Source organism: Rhinatrema bivittatum, chromosome 4 (assembly GCF_901001135.1).
Source record: "Rhinatrema bivittatum chromosome 4, aRhiBiv1.1, whole genome shotgun sequence".
In the NCBI taxonomy this organism is placed as follows: Eukaryota; Metazoa; Chordata; class Amphibia; order Gymnophiona; family Rhinatrematidae; genus Rhinatrema; species Rhinatrema bivittatum.
This window is the reverse complement of record NC_042618.1, coordinates 445,100,945-445,117,992: the sequence shown is the minus strand read 5'-3', so window position 1 is coordinate 445,117,992 and position 17,048 is coordinate 445,100,945. Positions and strand designations below refer to the sequence as shown.

At 45.5% G+C, this 17,048-nt stretch overlaps 1 protein-coding gene across 1 annotated transcript in view; it reads left to right on the top strand.

Moving 5' to 3' along the window:
- Positions 1 to 8,341: 8,341 nt before the first annotated feature.
- Positions 8,342 to 17,048, top strand: part of PLEKHG7 (pleckstrin homology and RhoGEF domain containing G7) — an 80,367-nt gene continuing 71,660 nt past the window's right edge. The window contains exons 1-3 of the mRNA XM_029601633.1: positions 8,342 to 8,537; positions 9,818 to 10,496; positions 15,696 to 15,718. Of these exons, the coding sequence (XP_029457493.1) occupies positions 9,837 to 10,496; positions 15,696 to 15,718 (683 nt within the window). The 5' untranslated portion in view covers positions 8,342 to 8,537; positions 9,818 to 9,836. The remainder of the gene's footprint in view (positions 8,538 to 9,817; positions 10,497 to 15,695; positions 15,719 to 17,048) is intronic.

The window sequence follows — 17,048 nt, the reverse complement described above, 5'->3', positions numbered from 1 at the left end:
GTCAATTTGTCCGATTACCGACCAATTATATTGGAGCAGCCCCCTATATTCATATTCTGATGAAGTCTAAAGTCTTTTTACAAAACCAATTTTAGCTGGAAATGAAGCCAACTCAGCTCGCTACGACCTGCTATGTGACAGAGGACAGAAACTCGATCTAAATGGACCATCCAGTCTGCCCAGGAAGACGCTTAGGGTTGTAACTGCCACTCTGTGCAGATTACCCTCAGGGCCAGCAGTTACCTATGGCGCCGACCACTAGGGGGCGCTGAAGGGCAGCCATGCGGTGCCGCGAGTCTATCCCGCTCGGGGCAAAGAGGAGTAGAGATCTGGCGGCTGCAAATGAGGTAGGAGACTGGGGGGTGGGCAGAAGGTGCCTAGGGCACCTAATACCCTTGCACCTGCCCGTGATTACCCTCATGCCTTCTTGGAAGAACAATGTAGTTATTTGCTGCTGTTTGGGGCTGAACCACCCAAAGTTTCTTTACCATCCTCTTGCTGCCGTTTTGAATTCCGTTATCAAGTTGTTTTCACCACCACGCGGGTATTCTAGGCATCTCCACTCTTTTCTGTGAAAAACATGTTTCTGGACATTGTTCTTATCATGATCCCTAGTTCTACAGCTTCTTTTCCATTGGAAAAGAATTGTTTCTTGTGCATTATTGATATCTTTCAGGTTTTAAATATCTCTGTCATATCCCCCCATCTCTCTTCTCCTCTAGGGGTGACATAGTTAGGTCCTCGGGTCTCTTTTGGCTTTTGGTACAGATCTGCACCATTTTGGTTGGTTTTCTCTGCACCACCTCTAGCCTCTCTCTGTCCTTTCCAAGATACGGACCCCCAGAACTGAAAACATTATTCTGAGGCCTCTTCTTTTTATCTGCTGGCTTTGCCTCTCTCTATGCAGCCTCTGGCTCTGGCCACCACCTGTCATCTTCCCCAGTTTTATCTGAGAAGGTGCGAAAGCCCTGCAGCACTGGCACAGTCGTATTAGCACTCTGGGCAAGTTAGCTTTGTCGTCTCCTCTTTTTGGCTTTCTACCATTCCACTCACATGAGCATGGAACTTTCCAACCGAAACTAACACCTCAGGGCCGAGAGATCACGTGATGCACTGAGGAAGGAGGATGTAATCCCTTCTTCCTTGGCGTTTGGCCTTCACTATCGAGCCCCGTCTGCATCACCAGAATCAGATAAGTGGACTTTGTGCTATCCTGAGCTGTAGTTCACGTCTTTGCGCTCCTTTTTCTCTGCCCGGCATGCCCGCTCGCCCTCCGAAGCCGGCAAAGGAAAAAGGGAAAGACGCTGTGCCGGCCCCTCCAGCTCCTGTCATGGCCGCCGCTGGGTCGGGAGAACCGTCAGCTGCGCCGGCTCTGGCCGAGATAAAAACTGCGGTGTTGGAGGCTTTGGGGCCCGACCTGAAAAATATCTCCGCCGCGGTTGCCGAAATCTCGGCCAATTTAAATAAATTTGAGCCCCGATTCGCCGAGCTAGAGGAGCGCATGTCAGAGGCGCAAGATGGCCTCCAGGCAGCACAGCTAGACATCACCGCGCTGCGGGAGGCAGTGGAGAAAAACACGGCGAAAATTGAGGACCTGGAGAATCGGTCCCGACGGTCAAACTTGCGTTTCGTCGGCGTGCCAGAATCTATTGACGACCGCACACTCCCTGCCTGGCTGGATTCCTGGCTCGGGAAGGAGCTGGATCTGTCCCAAGCACATGGCTGCCTGCACATAGAACGGGCCCATCGCCTGGGGGCCCGGAAGCCAAATGGTACCCAGCCGAGAGTTATTGTGGCAAAGATCTTTAATTTTGCGCACAAAAAAGAAATACTGACCGCCGGTACGCAAAGGGCAGGCGCTAAAATATGAAAATGCCAGGGTGCTTGTTTTTCAAGGTTTTTCTATGGCAGTCGCGGCTCTGAGGCGGGCCATGGCACCTATATGTTCCCAATTGCTGGCCCAGGGCATTCGGGCTACCCTGCTCTATCCAGCTCGCCTGCGGGTGCAAACTGAGGCTGGAGTCTCGTGGTACAATACGCCGCAGGAAGCTAAGAGTTTACTGAAGGAACCTGGGCCTGCAGCAACCGGCACCTGATGAGCCTGGCGGTAGAGACATGATCCATCTGCCTTGTCTCCCGCATGGGATGGTACCCGGGTCTTGTTGACTGTTTCTCTATCCTTAGAGATGGTCTGTGATCCTTCCCAGGCACTGTTACTGGCCTTTATTGGTTCTGGAGTTTTACAGTTGAACAATGTTTGCAAAGTCTTACTATCTGGCGCAATTTCCTGGGCCTGTTGTGGTTCAGTGATTTAAGTTTCACAGGATCTTCTCCTTTGTTTTTTGTATGGCAGGCTTGGCCTTTTTTGCGGGACTGCTCTTACAGGATCGTCTCGGGCGGTTCTTCTTCAGTCTGTACGACGCATCCTCTGGAGAGCTGTGAGTTCCCGGGACAGGACCAAACTCTTCCTAAGCTCACTGTATATACTCATGGTCTCATTAAGTTTGCAGACTGCTATTGCGATCAGCGGGACGAGGTTTCTTTCATTTTTCAGCTCATGGAATATTGGGCTACCTTTACCTCTATTTGGTGAAACTGAGGGGTTATAATTGTTTATATCCTGCAGGGCTTTGTTCATACCCTCATGTCGATGGTTTCCCCATATTTCAGAGATATTCACACACTCCTTTGGCTTCAGACTTTAATTCTTGCAAATTCTTTTTGGTTTCTGTGAATATATGCTATGTCTCCTATAGCTTTCTATCAACACCTGGATGCAGATGGGGTTTGGATTGGCCAGCGTGGTGGTGATCTCCAAGTATTGTTGGGATGCTCCCGTACGGGGGAGTACAGAATCAGTGAGGGGTGCAATCAAGTGGGTTGGGGGGTATGGGGAATGGGTCTGTGTGTTTCTTGTTCATTGTGTGATTTCACATCAGAAATGTCTTTCTGCCACCTTAATGTCACTCAGGTATCAAGTTTTATGCAGCTGGCGGTCTCAGCTGGGAGGACCTCCACCGTGGATTATATTGCATTATTCTTTTTGGAGCACCTTTTTTCTTATGTATCTCTAGTCATGTCACTGGATTAATTACTTGGAACGTTTGTGGGATAAATTCCCCTATTAAAAGATCTAAGATTCACTCCCTTCTTAAACGAAAGCTGGCGAGCATTGCGATTCTACAAGAAACTCATCTCATGGATCCAGAGCACAATAAATTAAGCAGATGTTGGGGGGTAGAGGTCTACTATGCCTCGGGTACTACCAAATCGGCTGGGATAGTAATCTGGATTAATAAACATGTCCCCATTCAGGTTACCACCACGATCAAAGATCCCTCGGGACGCTATATTATCTTGGTGGGTAACTTACAGCAGACTAAAATAGTTCTGTGTAATATTTACGCCCCTAACAATTATAGTCCCAGCTTTTTTTGGGAAATATATCAATTGGTGTTACCTTATGGGGACCATTGCCTGATCGTGGGAGGGGATTTCAGTATAATCCAAGATGCCCAACTCGACAAATCCCCCTCATCGGGTTCTCAGATGGGAATTGGCAGAGGCCCTTCTTTTTTAGAACAATCTCTGCATTTGGTGGATATCTGGAGAGTTCTGCACCCCGGCGAGAAAGATTTTACACATGTATCTTGTGCCCATGGCACTCTCTCTCTCTCGCCTCGATTATTTTTTAATTAGTGCCCGTAACGTATCTCAGGTATGCACAGTGGCCATTGACGACATTGTCATCTCAGACATGCCCCAGTGCATTTAGAACTACTTCTGAGCACTGCTACCTCTACTACCTTTCCTTGGTGCTTTCCGTTTTATATAGCCAATGATGTTAAATTTCAGGAATACCTGCGCGCCCGCTGGGTAGATTAAGCAACTCTTAATGCCCAGCATGTAGAGACTCCGGATTTGTTCTGGTACACTGCAAAAGCCATTCTGAGAGGGGATATTATTTCGTATATGGCTCATCGGAAGAAAGCTCTTGATCACAGAATTTTGAATTTGACTGCTCAATTGAACAGGGCAAGGAGCATCTTGAATCGTTCTAACTCCCATAAGGCCAGAATGCACTTTTTCTCAATACAGGGGGAACTAAATACCTTGCTGTACCAGCGAGCCAGGAAGAGCTTTTTCTATTATCAGCATAAGCTCTATCAACATAGCAATAAAGCTGGCAAGCTGCTTGCAAACTTGGTGCGCACCGCTCATGGTTCCCGTTACATCCCAGCTTTACATTCTCCAGCTGGTAAGATATTAACGGGCACAGCGGATATTCTTCACCGCTTCTGAGACTTTTATAGCAATCTCTATACCACTGAGGGCTGGGATAGTGAAGATTGAGCGTGTTTTTGCGCACTCCTAAATTTGCCCCATCTTACCCGGCGCAGAAAGCCTTTCTAAATATGCCAGTTACGCTGGATGAAGTCACCCTGGTGATTAAGAAGGCCAAGGCCCTTAAGGCCCCTGGGCCGGATGGATATGGTGCGGAATTCTACAAGTGCGTTTTGGACTTAGTGGGGCCCCCCCTTGGTATGCGTCATTTCTGACCTATTGGTGACTGGGTCCTTCCCTGCTCACATTAACACAGCTAATATCACTCTTATTCATAAGCAGGGGAAGGACCCACTCTTACCAGAGTCTTACAGGCCTATATCGTTATTGAATTTTGACCAAAAGCTTATAGCCAAGATTTTGGCAGACCGACTGTCCGAGATACTCCCTTCCCTTATAGGATCGGACCAGGTCGGTTTTGTCCGGAAGCGATATGCTCTGACTAACATTCGCAAGGTACTCGCTGCCATGATTATGTGTCAACAGATGGTGGCCCCCTTCCTCGCTGTCAGTTTTGACGCTGAAAAGGCATTTGACAGGGTGGAATGGGAATATCTCTTTTGTGTGTTACATCGAATGGGCTTTGAGGGATTGTTTTTCAATGCGATTTGGCTCTTATATCAGGCTCCGGAAGCCACCGTTATAGCGAATGGGTCCAAATCTGCCGCCTTTCCTGTCACCAGGGGCGCCAGACAGGGCTGCCCATTTTCCCCCCTCCTGTTTGTCCTACAGTTTGAACCTTTATAACAAATGATTCAATTGGCCAAGGAAGTCAAGGGCTTATGGTTACAATCTACCACGTTTAAGTATGCCGCATTTGCAGATGACATTTTAGTCTTTCTCACGGATCCCTGTAGGTCCTTACAACCCCTACTTCAACAAATATGGGCCTTTGGGATACTTTCTGGCTTCCGTTTAAATTTGCTTAAGTCTATGGCACTCGCCTATCCAGAGACCTTACAGCAGGAGTGGGGAGACGACTTCCCACTTGCATGGGCAGATACCTCATTTACTTATCTTGGGATCACCGTTCCCCGTGCGCTTTCGCACTTGTATAAATTTGTTCCCATTACTGTGAAGCACCCAAAACAAGTTGCTCTCTTGGACCCGCTTAGCATTATCTTTGGGAGGCCGAGTTCACCTGTTTAAAATGAGCATCTTGCCTAAGTGGCTGTATCTTTTCCAGAATTTGCCCTTGCAGCTGCGTAGTGTGGAGCTGCAGCAGCTTGATAAAGCCCAGAGACGTTTCTACTGGCGGGGGGGCTGGGGAGGAGGGCTCGGATCTCCTTGTCTTGGTTGCAGAAGAGATGGGGAAGGGGGGGTCTTGGTGTTCCCGACATGGCGCTTTACAATTTGGCCAGCAATCTTAGAGTAGTACGAGATTGGCTGTTGGACTTGTCCACGGTTATCAGTCTCCCTGCGGACATAGAATTGGCCTCTCCTCTTTCCCTTAAATATGTTCTACAAGCCTCAGCCACTTCCCTTCCGACTTTTCTGGTACAGAATGCTCTCACTCGGCCCATTCGCACCTCTTGGCTGCGGCTCAGCAAATACATCGTGTCTGTGCTTAATTTTTGCCCATTCGAGGTAATCCAGATTTTTCTCCTGGATCCCAGTCAGCTATGTTTCAGGGGTGGGGTGATAAGGGGATTCACTTGCTGGGCCATGTGTTGACACCTGAGGGTCAGATCCTACCCCTTTTAGAACTTCGGGAGATCTATGCTCTGTCTGCTAAGGCAGTTTTCCCCTACTTGCAGCTTCAACACTATGTTGGCTCTCTCCCCCCTCCTGCCCGACAGGCTTCTCATTTCAGGTCCCGAGACACTATTTTCTCTTTTGAGAAAGATAAGACTCCTTCACTATCCAGTATTACCAACTCTTTAAACAACTGATGGCTCAGGATCCCTGTACTACTCTGGTTGATCGTTGGAACGGAGATGGGGTCTTTACGGTCACGCTGCCTATCCTTAAAACGTGTTTTAAACGAGTATTCCAACTCTCAGTGAATTCTTATTTCAGAGAAATGCAATATAAATTTTTGTGTCGAAGCTATGTCTCGGCACATTTACGAATCTCCTCGTCCTCAGCGTGTGTGGGATGCGGCAGTTCTCCTGGCAAGTTGTCCCATGCTTTTTGGACGTGCCCTGTTATACATAGTCTCTGGTCCCGGGTGGTTCGTTACCTTAAAACTTTGCTGGAAGTTTTGGTTGCATTTCTCCTCTACAGATCCGGGGCTTGGGATCTCATCTGCTTATTCACAAAGCTTGTTTAGTGGTTAAGAAGGTTATTCTGGTGCATTGGAGAGAGGATCTACCCCCTTCTTACTGGAGTTGGCGCAATAGCTTTCATCGTATGATGCTTCTGGATGCAGCTGGGATGCACAGCTCTCCCCGTCATAAGAAACGATTCCTAGACATCTGGGACTTCTACCTGCAATCTCTACCACCACATTCTCGTAGCTCTATTTTTAATGAGTGATGTACAGTTGACGCCTTCCTGAGGACTTGTATATGCCTTTCGAGGTGGACATTACTTTTCACGCAAAGACGCTGAATTGACCCATTCTCCCCAAGGGTTGGGATGGGGTGGGTGGTGAGCAGGGGGGTAGGGGGGTGTGAACTATACTGTTGGGTTATGATTTTGTCACTAGAGAGGGGTTCAGTAAACCACCACTCTCTATTATTGTATGGTTGTTATAAAACAATAAAAACCGTTTTCAATTAACACCTCAGGGCCAACACCACCATTTCTTTTATTTTACCTAGGCCCCGCCCTTTCTCTTACTACTGTCTTTTCACTTGAGGAGAAATGACCAAATGAAAGCTTTGTCAGTTACTATATCTTCCATTGTAATTTCTGATAAAGCGCGATCTCTCCGCTCCCTATTCGTTCCAAAACCTATGTCACAACTTTGCTATTATAAATTTGATTTTAAAGCAAAATATAAAGAACATGAATGTGTTTGCTCTTTAATAGAATACTCTATATTACTCAATTTTTAAAATGTGTACTTTCAATTTTATGATGTGCTCTAGGCCTGGCGGGGGAGGGAATCACAATCATTGCACAATAGTGACATTTAGTGGCCTGATTTAGGGGCTCCCGACTGCACAGCTTCCAAAAGAAAGCCCCCCTCCCCCAGCCACTTGAATGACTGAGCTAAATCGGGAGGGGTTAGGAAAAGAGTTGAATAAATGCCCGAGATGTTGTGAAGGAAGGCTCATGGCACCAGATCCCAGCTCTGGTTCCGATTCAGCTGGAAGCTGGGATTTTGATACTTTAATATAATTCAGAGGGGCTGTACATAGCCGGTGGGTATTGCAACACTACCTGGATATCAATGGCTGCCTGCATGAATGCCACTAACATGCAACGTAGACTTCTTAATCTTCAGATCTTTGTGCGGTTTCACTGCTAAAATACTCATATTTCATGTTGCTATTCATTCCCAGCAATTGGATAGAAGAGGAAAGGAAATACAAATGAATTACAAGGAAAGAAAATCAAAGGTTAAAAAAAAAAGCAGAGAAACTTGAACTTTGAGATCAGCTGCCCTTTTCTCATGCTTTGTTCTAGAGGGGATGGGCCTGGGCAGACTCTGTTAATCACACTTCATGGAGGACAGTGTCTGTGTTCCCATACAAAAGGATCCTTCCTGTATGCTGCAGCATTAAAAAAAAAAACTATTGAGCTGTATTTGAAACTTTGAAGTGTTAACATCACTTTGGTATTCAAATAACCAAAATGGGCCCTTAGGAATGGGGTGGAGGAGTGAGGCGTTATTAGAGAAACCTGTTCACTGACATACCTGCACCAAGCAGATTTGCATGCAGCCACTACTGCTGGAGGTTGTCCATCGGCAATGTTTCTTAGAGTAGGCATATAAAACCTGTAATCAGACATTTAAATAATAAAACAAAACAAAACCAAGCCCCACACAGATCACGTGATCTGCTAACTGGATTTGAGCCATTAGTCACTGCCTACTGACCTTTGTGGCTGTCAGACCTAATGGGAAAACTAACAGTCATGATTTCACATTTCATCGGCACCCGGCAAGAATGCTTAGACAGGTCCAAGGGATTCCTACCGAGGAACTGAGCAAGTTAGGAGAAAATGTGCCTCTTCTCTTGGACCGTGCATGGAGTGTCCTCATCATAGTCATTTACGATGCAGCTCTCTGACGCTACGCAGTAAGTCTACTGTTTCAGCAATCTTTCTTTACCCACTCGCGTTTTAGCCTTAGGATTTTCAGATAATGCATCTTATTAGAGCAATCTTGCTTTTGAACGTTTATCTCTGAACTGATCGATTGTCAAATGTTTCCTGCTCGTCTGCTCTCTAATTCAGCTTAAGCCAGGCAGATTCCCAGCTTGAAAGCTTTTTAGGAGTTTGCTTCTCGTTTTAAGTTCTTTACAGTGCTGCATGGGACACGTACAGCTTGTTTCCCATGGGAAGGCGCAATCATCTGCCTAGTGCCACACATTTACAAGGTGGTAGTAGTAGCTCCCAGCGTCTGTACTGTGAGTGATGGATGATGGCGGCTCGACCAGCCTTAAACTCCTTCTCTGTGCATGTTATATTTATTTATGTGGTCGGCAAACAATAACTGTTTACAGTTGGCTTGCTTCTCCCAGTTATAAAGCAATATTAAGCTGGGAGTTGGCAGTTTCATAGTTACCAGTTCAATAGGCTCCTTGCTTGTTCAGGCAAGACCTGTTCATTCTGTCAAACCGTTCTCAATCCATTCTCGCACGATACAGACGTTCAGTGGGCGAGAGCTCCCTGCCTGCCTGCGGCTCTCTTTTTGTTTTTTTTTGTTTTGTTTCTTGGTTGTATATTTTCCAGCAACAGGACTTCACTTTATTTAGGTGTTCGTGACAAGAAAAATGTTTAGGAACGTGTAGGGGGGACCAACAAAAGCAGAGAGACCTGGCTTTTTGTTTTCCATTCAGTAAGGTGAGAAACTGAAATATTTGAATTTCCCAAAAATTAGGATACCTGTCAGTTTGCTAAGCTTGACTTTCTTTTTTTTTTTTTTAACTTCCAAAAATTGAAAAAGAAAACCTAGAGGGAAAAAAAAAAGACATTAGTAAATAAGAGATTATAAAACTATTTTAAACATTTGGTTAGGAATTTAAAGCAGTGGGTTACAATGTGTGTGATTCTGGGCTCTGTAATTTACCAATAAGGTTTTTTTGGGGTTTTTTTTTTAATTGTTTAAAAATGTGACCATTCCTCTCCCTCCCAAATAAACGTGAAAAAGGAGTAGCACCAAGGAATCTGTCAAAGAGATAATAAAAGAGCAAATAATGATTCTGTTATCTGAAGATTTTTACTGCCTCTCTGTTCATATTGTAACAGAATAGTTCTAGTTGTCAGAGCTGTTACCTGCATTTATTGACTATTGCTTGAGTAGCTAGAAAATTAATGCCTTTTCAATGCCATGCGCATGACTCTGCTTTGAAAACAGGTAAAGCTATTCAAAAGTCATGGATCTGGAGAAGAAAGATGACCCCTCCGAAGACAAAGTCCATGCCCTGGGAAACAGTCAGCCAGAAAGCGTTCTCTCGAAGGGGGCCGAAACGCAGGCCCTGTCGATCTACGTGAAAAGAGCAGGGACTCTGAACGAGCCCAGCAAAAAGAAAGTCTTCAGCGTGTCGCCTCTCTTGCTGAAGATACCACCAGAAGAGTTGGATGTCTACAACGCGCCCTTTCAGTTTGACAGGCTGGCGCCTGGCAGGATTTCTACCTCCCCAACTCTGAGGAGGTTAAGAAAAAACATGGCCTCCCAAAATGTAGTGCTGCAGGAGTTCTTTAACGAAGCAGGGTTCGGGAATCAGTTGGAGCATGCCGCGGGTACAATCCCAGGGAGACACAGCTGCGAAAGTCCTCCCTGGAGCCCCAAATATTTATCGCTGCCGTCCCGACCCTCGCCGCTGGGTGCGGATCCGACTGCTGTGCAAACGTATTCTGGCGAGGACCGGGCCCGCGCTACTCCGACCCTTTCTCCTAGCAAGGATACAAACCATGACGGCGATGCTGCTCTCCATCAAAGATCTGCAAGCTGTTCGGAGAATAGCCGTGCTATGAAGCCTTCAGAAGAACAAGATGCCGAGCAGGACATCAACTCCCAGGAGGACTGGGATCAGGTAATCCGTGAAGAAAGGGTTCTTTTCTTCAACATTATGGGAGTAATTTAATAACAGTAGCCTCCTCGACTTAGGCAGCAAACACGTGCGTAAGTTATACCCACTTTCAAAGTAGATTTGCACGCATAAACCTGGCCTGAAAATTATCTCACCAAGTTTACCCACAAACAATTACACCTGCTCCTATGTGCATGGAAGGTCTTCAAGAAAATTTGCATGCATACTTTTGAAAAAGCAAAAATATGTACGTAATTTCAACCCCTTCCCTACTCCACCCTCGGTAAATGCCTCTGCTCCATTGGGTTAATTTAATACACGAACAGACAGAATGCACGGCCCTGCGAAACAGGTGGGAAATTTTGCCAAAGGCCCCTTTTCTGCAGGTAAAAACACTCTTCCATCCTTGAAAATGCCTTTGGAAATGGCCCTCCCTGTTAACAGTTTAAAGGCTCATTGTGGATAAAATCAATTCATTAATGTTACTTCAGTGCGAAAAAGTGTAACGCTATGTATTTGGGCTGCAAAAAATTAATCGACTACTATCACCTAGAACAATAATGGCGAAATCCAGTCCTCGAGTGCCACAGATAGGGCAGTTTTCAGGATATCTGCAATGAGTATGCATGAGAAAGATTTGCATGCACTGCCTCCATTGATGCAAATCTATCTCATGCATAATCATTGTGGATAGCCTGAAAACCTGGCCTGTTTGTGGCACTCGAGGACTGGAGTTCGCTATCACTGATCTAGAAGGTCAAGAGCTAGAAATTGTCAAACAAGAAAGATGAAGGTGTAATCATCTCAGATGACCTGAAGGTAACCAGTCAATGTAATAACTGGTAATAACTGGCATTATTAGCAGGAAAGGAGAGGTAATATTGCCTTTTTGTAGGTTACTTGTAAAACCGCTGCTTGAATAGTGGGTTCATTTCTGGATGCCTCCTACGGACATTGGAAAGATGGAGGTGGATCAGAACGGGGGCTCCTAAAATGATACAGGACTTGCAAATAAATACTACAATAAGTCACATACACAGCTGTGTGCACACATTTTTTCATTACATTTTGATTTTTGTTTAACTTGTTTCCATTTTGGGTTTTGTTTTTTTTTTCATTTATTTGAAACAAAAACAAAACAAAATATGAAATGTTTCTAAAAAGGGAAAAAAAGTTGCAAAAAACAAAAAAAAAAACCCCTGCAAAACTCCAGACCTGCCAGATCTTCCCTCGATCCCCTACCAACCTCCCAGGATCGTCTTCGTTCTTGACAGGGCAGATCCCCAGTTTCAGATCCAGATCCCCAGCGAGTGTTATAATTGTAAGTAATGCGGGCAGGCTGAGCTCAGCATCTTTATCAAATCCAGCACCAGCCTTAGGCTGCCGGTGCCATTTACAATTGTGATGCCAGTCAGGGCATGAGCGACGGGGTTACTCCTGCCCCATGAACGGAGAAGACTTGGGGTAAGAAAATCTTGGGAGGATGGGGGGGGGGTGGGGAGAGGGGTCAAGAGGATCTGGGAAGAGTTTGGGGGTATTTTAAATTTTTTGCAGTGAGCTGTCATTTTTAAAATGAATACAAATGACAATGAACACCATTTAGTTCATTTTTCTTTGATTTTATTTAAAAAAAAAAAAAAAGAAAAGAAACAGGAAACAGGAAATTTTTTCCAACAAATGCACATCCCCGGGGGCTAGATTAAGATGGCGTTGCTCATAGGCAATGGGGAACGGGGGAGTCATTCTCCACATCCTCCCTGCAGGAGGGTGATTCCCTCCTGCCCAAATCCTCCTCTCAGGATGTCGCCCTTCCCCCTCCTCACCTTCCAAGCCGCGGCGCCGTTTCTCTCCAGGTCGCAGCAGCAACCGAAGGTTAAGAATATTCAGTGCGGGGCCTTCGGCTGCCCTCACCCGCTGCTGGAGCCCGCGGTGCCCCGCCCCTCCTCCCACCTGAGCTTCCTGTTACCTTGGAAACCCCTGCGACAGGTTGGGGGGGGGAAACCCGGGGCCCCATCAGCGCGTGAGGGCTGCTGAAGACCCTGCGCTGATTCCTTTTCATCTTCAGCGGCTGCTGTGACCTGCAAGAGAGTAGCAGCGCAGCGGCGGCAGAAATGGCGGCGGCGAAGACGCGCCAGCACGAATAAGAATGTGTTCCCTAAATCCGGGTCTGCACGTCTTAAGTTGCTAAAAATGTTCCTGCCGGAGGAAAGAAGGGACAGGGGGAGCTTGATGCAAATTTTCAACTATTTGGCAGGCTTTCACAAAATAAGGGATAGCAAAACCTTCCACAGACGAGGAGATTCAAAGACAAGGGGTCGTAATTTGACATTTCGGGGAGGAAGGTGTAGAGGAAAGAAGAGAAAATATTTTTTTTCACTGAAAGGGTGGTTTATTCCTGGAAGAGCCTACCGGCAGAAGTAGTACCAATCAAAGCCATACCAGGGACAGGAACAGAGCACGGCGGTAGAAGACTGATGGCAGGTAACAGACAGAAGATATGAAAGAAATGGATATATTTGGGTCACTTGTGGCTGGCGGTGATAAGACTGAGAGCAGGATTAAGAGGTCAGGTAGGGGGGGCATGGGGCAGGGAGTTGGCGTAGGAAACCTTGAGTGCCGTAAACAGGTCTGGATTCAGGGTATACACCATAGATACAGGGCCGGAGAGAGCGCAGGAATTAGGCCCGTGCCAGCTAAGAAAAGTAGGCCCCTATGTAAGGTTCTGATGTGATGCTTAATAAGAGAAATCATTTTCTAAATTTCCCAAATATTTTTTATTTATTTAAGAAGGCTTTACAAGGTCTTTTGTTAGCAAATTCTTCAATTACAATTGAAATTTTTATTTATACATGTTAGAAATAGACATATTTAGCTTTTTTTAAAATTTTGCCCAAGAAAAAGTAGGCCCCTTGAACATTGTAGGCCCTAGCCAAATGGCCATACTGGCACCCCCTCTCTCCTGGAGTGCATAGATATATCCATTATTTTGACCCATTATTGTCACTCAATAAATGCTGTTTGTTTTTTGGGGTTTTTTTTTTTTTTACAATTTAGGGAGCCTCCAGCTAACCATGAAAGTGCCTTCAGTGCAGATAAAGTTACTCCTACCTCAGGCAGAAACAAATCCACTCAGCTGCGGTGTCCGGCTGCCCAGCTTCATTGCAGTCAAGCTGAACTCCTCTTGCACAAGTCCATACTGTTCACACCTGACCAAATCCATGCCCACTTTCTTCCTGCATCCCTTTTCTCTTTCCCCCTCGTGTGTCCCCAGCCCTAATCCTTCCCAAAACCTTCGTACCTAGACCTTCTCCTCCCTTCATGTTCTCTCCAGTTTAAGCCTGAGTCCTCCTCCCAGACTACTGAGTGCAGCCTCCTCATAACTTCTCCATAATGCTGTGCTCCTCACAATCATCATCTTTCAGGGCCTGCCTTTCAAAGCCACTCCTGCACATAAAATACAGCTGTGTGTGCATAAATGACTGTTATAAAGTAACCCGGGTCGCATTTCACCTAAAAGTGTGCACCTAACTCGATTACACATGTACTGTTTTACATGCGGTGGGGAGAGGCCTTCCCAGGGTGGAGTTGGGACTTAACGTGTAACACGTTCTGCTCTACGAGGTGTGCGCACACCCGGCCAATTACCCGCAAATATCCAACCTAAATGTTTGCACGTAGGTTTGCTCAGAAAATTTGGGGTTAAAGTCTGCATGTCAGTAGGAAAGAACTACAAAGTACAAATCCTGAGACAAATAGAGAGTGGGTATCAAAGCTCAGAGAGACCTCATATTTAAATGCCAAAGGGCTAAGCTAATGTAAGCTTTTGATAGCATTGAATTATTTTTTAATCATTGGTCTCTGTGGGCTGTATGTAAAGGGCGCTTTACCAAAAAAGCTGCCCGGTATGCACTTTAAGTCTGTGAGTACTTCCAAAACGGATTGCTCAAATGTTGAAGCTTAAATCCGAGAAATGTACTTATCTTGCAATGTAATGTCCGTCGACAAGCCTTAAGGTGATGTTGAGAAAATGGTAAACTCCGACATTGTCCCGACACTAAGTGTTTCGGAGAGAACCTCCTTCTTCAGGGGGTCGGGTGCCACTGTGATCGGCTCTGTCGTTGTCCGGGAATACTTTACATGTAGTGCAAGAGTGATTATTTATGCGGCAGCGCCGATGGCGTCTCAATGTAGCTTTTCACGATGCTGAACTGGAGGCCGCCGATAGATGTCTCACGGCCAAGCGATTGCCTCCAGTTCAGCATCGTGAAAAGCTACATTGAGACGCCATCGGCGCTGCCGCATAAATAATCACTCTTGCACTACATGTAAAGTATTCCCGGACAACGACAGAGCCGATCACAGTGGCACCCGACCCCCTGAAGAAGGAGGTTCTCTCCGAAACACTTAGTGTCGGGACAATGTCGGAGTTTACCATTTTCTCAACATCACCTTAAGGCTTGTCGACGGACATTACATTGCAAGATAAGTACATTTCTCGGATTTAAGCTTCAACATTTGAGCAATCCATTTTGGAAGTACTCACAGACTTAAAGTGCATACCGGGCAGCTTTTTTGGTAAAGCGCCCTTTACATATAGCCCACAGAGACCAATGATTAAAAAATAATTCAATGCTATCAAAAGCTTACATTAGCTTAGCCCTTTGGCATTTAAATATGAGGTCTCTCTGAGCTTTGATACCCACTCTCTATTTGTCTCAGGATTTGTACTTTGTAGTTCTTACTACCGACTTCCTGTCTTTGTGGATTCTTTATTTTTTGTATTGTTAATAGGAAAGGTCAGACTTTGACCCTGAATATGCAGTTATAACATTACCCTCCGAAAGGGCAGACTTCCTTGAATTGATTCTGTTTAGTTACTACTTCTCACTCTAAAAGAGAACAAAACAGTTCGTTGCTTTTCCGGTGTCGGTTGGTGCCCTCTTCCGTTTGGTTCGTAAGTGGGATTCTTTGACGGTTGTGGACTGACGTAAGAATAATCAATTGATGTCGGTTCACCTAACAGTTATCACAGTCTGCAAAGAACACAGGTTTCTCCAGGACGAATGTGGCTCCTAGAACTCTGTGCTGCTGGTGGTTTGATGCATCAGGGACCTTTCCCTGTTCTGCACCCATGAGAAACTTTTGATGAATCAGGCCACAAAACTGCACATCTAAAATAAGTTTCTCTCTTTTTTTTTCTAGCGGAGGAAGTTCCTTCAATCCAGGTAAGTGCAACACGTGTAATATATTGTTTGTTAGATTCAGATAGAACTTATTCTCATGGAAAAGTGGAGGATAAAGGATATTTATTTTTCTGCATGGGTGGATTTCTGGCTGCATGATGATTTTTATTCACAAATATACGTTAAAACGTGGCATGTTCCGATACAGGGGCCTATTTACTAAGCTGTATTAGTTTGTATCAAATGTCAAAATCATTACTTAATGTGTGTTAAAAAAGCATTAATGTTTGTTATTAGTAATAATTATTTAAGCATTATAGAATACTTAAAAGATTGGTAAAATGTAAATTAGTGAGCTATGTCACATGCAAAGCAGCTCATTAATATTAAAATGGCTTAACACAAATTGAAATAAACCTCGCAGTTGTGTTATGTCTTAGAAAGTTGTGATCGAGGATGGGACAAGTAGCTCTGAGTGTGCAAACTCGCCTCCCCCACCACCACCACCACAAAGTAAAGAGAATGAAAGCAGGTTCCCCTCATAGCAAAGCCTACTTGCCCCTTGGAAATCCCATCCCTGTACTCAGATTTCCACCGAAATGCCAACAAAGAACTGCCAGTGGCCTGATTACTGAGCTGGTTGTTCCTGAGCTCTGGTCCATAGTTGGCTGTCTTGTAGACAAGCAGACCCTGTTCCTGTCTACATGGCATTTCAAACAGATTGGCCATTATGACTACACAATAGCTTTAAATTAATGGCAGCATATGCATGGATTTTTTAAATTGACTAATGCTTCCATTATAGACTTGCCAACCGTCTGGATTTTTTTGGACTGTTCTGATTTTAGTGTTAATATGCAGAAGTCTAACGGAAGGCTAAAATGTCTGGAAATTGTTTGGATTTTCACCTTCTGAGTCCAGTGCTCAGCTCTGATTCTCCCCCATTGCTTGCTCGTAACTGAATCTGCCCCACCTCCAGTGTTACACCAGCTCAGCCAACCTCTGTGTGGATAGCCTGGCTGGTTAGCTGTTTAAGAGTGCACATAGGTGAAGCATGAGTAGAGTCTGGGAGGCAGGGGCCTCATTTGCTGTAGGAAAATAGGTCCATGCACCAAGTCTCTGCTTTTTTGGCAATAAAGGAAGAGATACCAGTGGGCCTCTGTGTATCCCATCCAATGGCAGCCAAGAAGAGGCCTGAAGGTGTTCACCATAAAGGCCCAGAAGAAAGGAGGAGGGCCTGAGAGAATGTGTATGTTTATGTGTGAGAGAGAGTGAGCACCTGTGTGAGTGGGAGCATGTGAGAGTGCATGTGAGAGAGAGAGGTTGTGTTTGGGGGCCTGATGCATGTGAGAAGGTGTGTGTGCATGCCTGT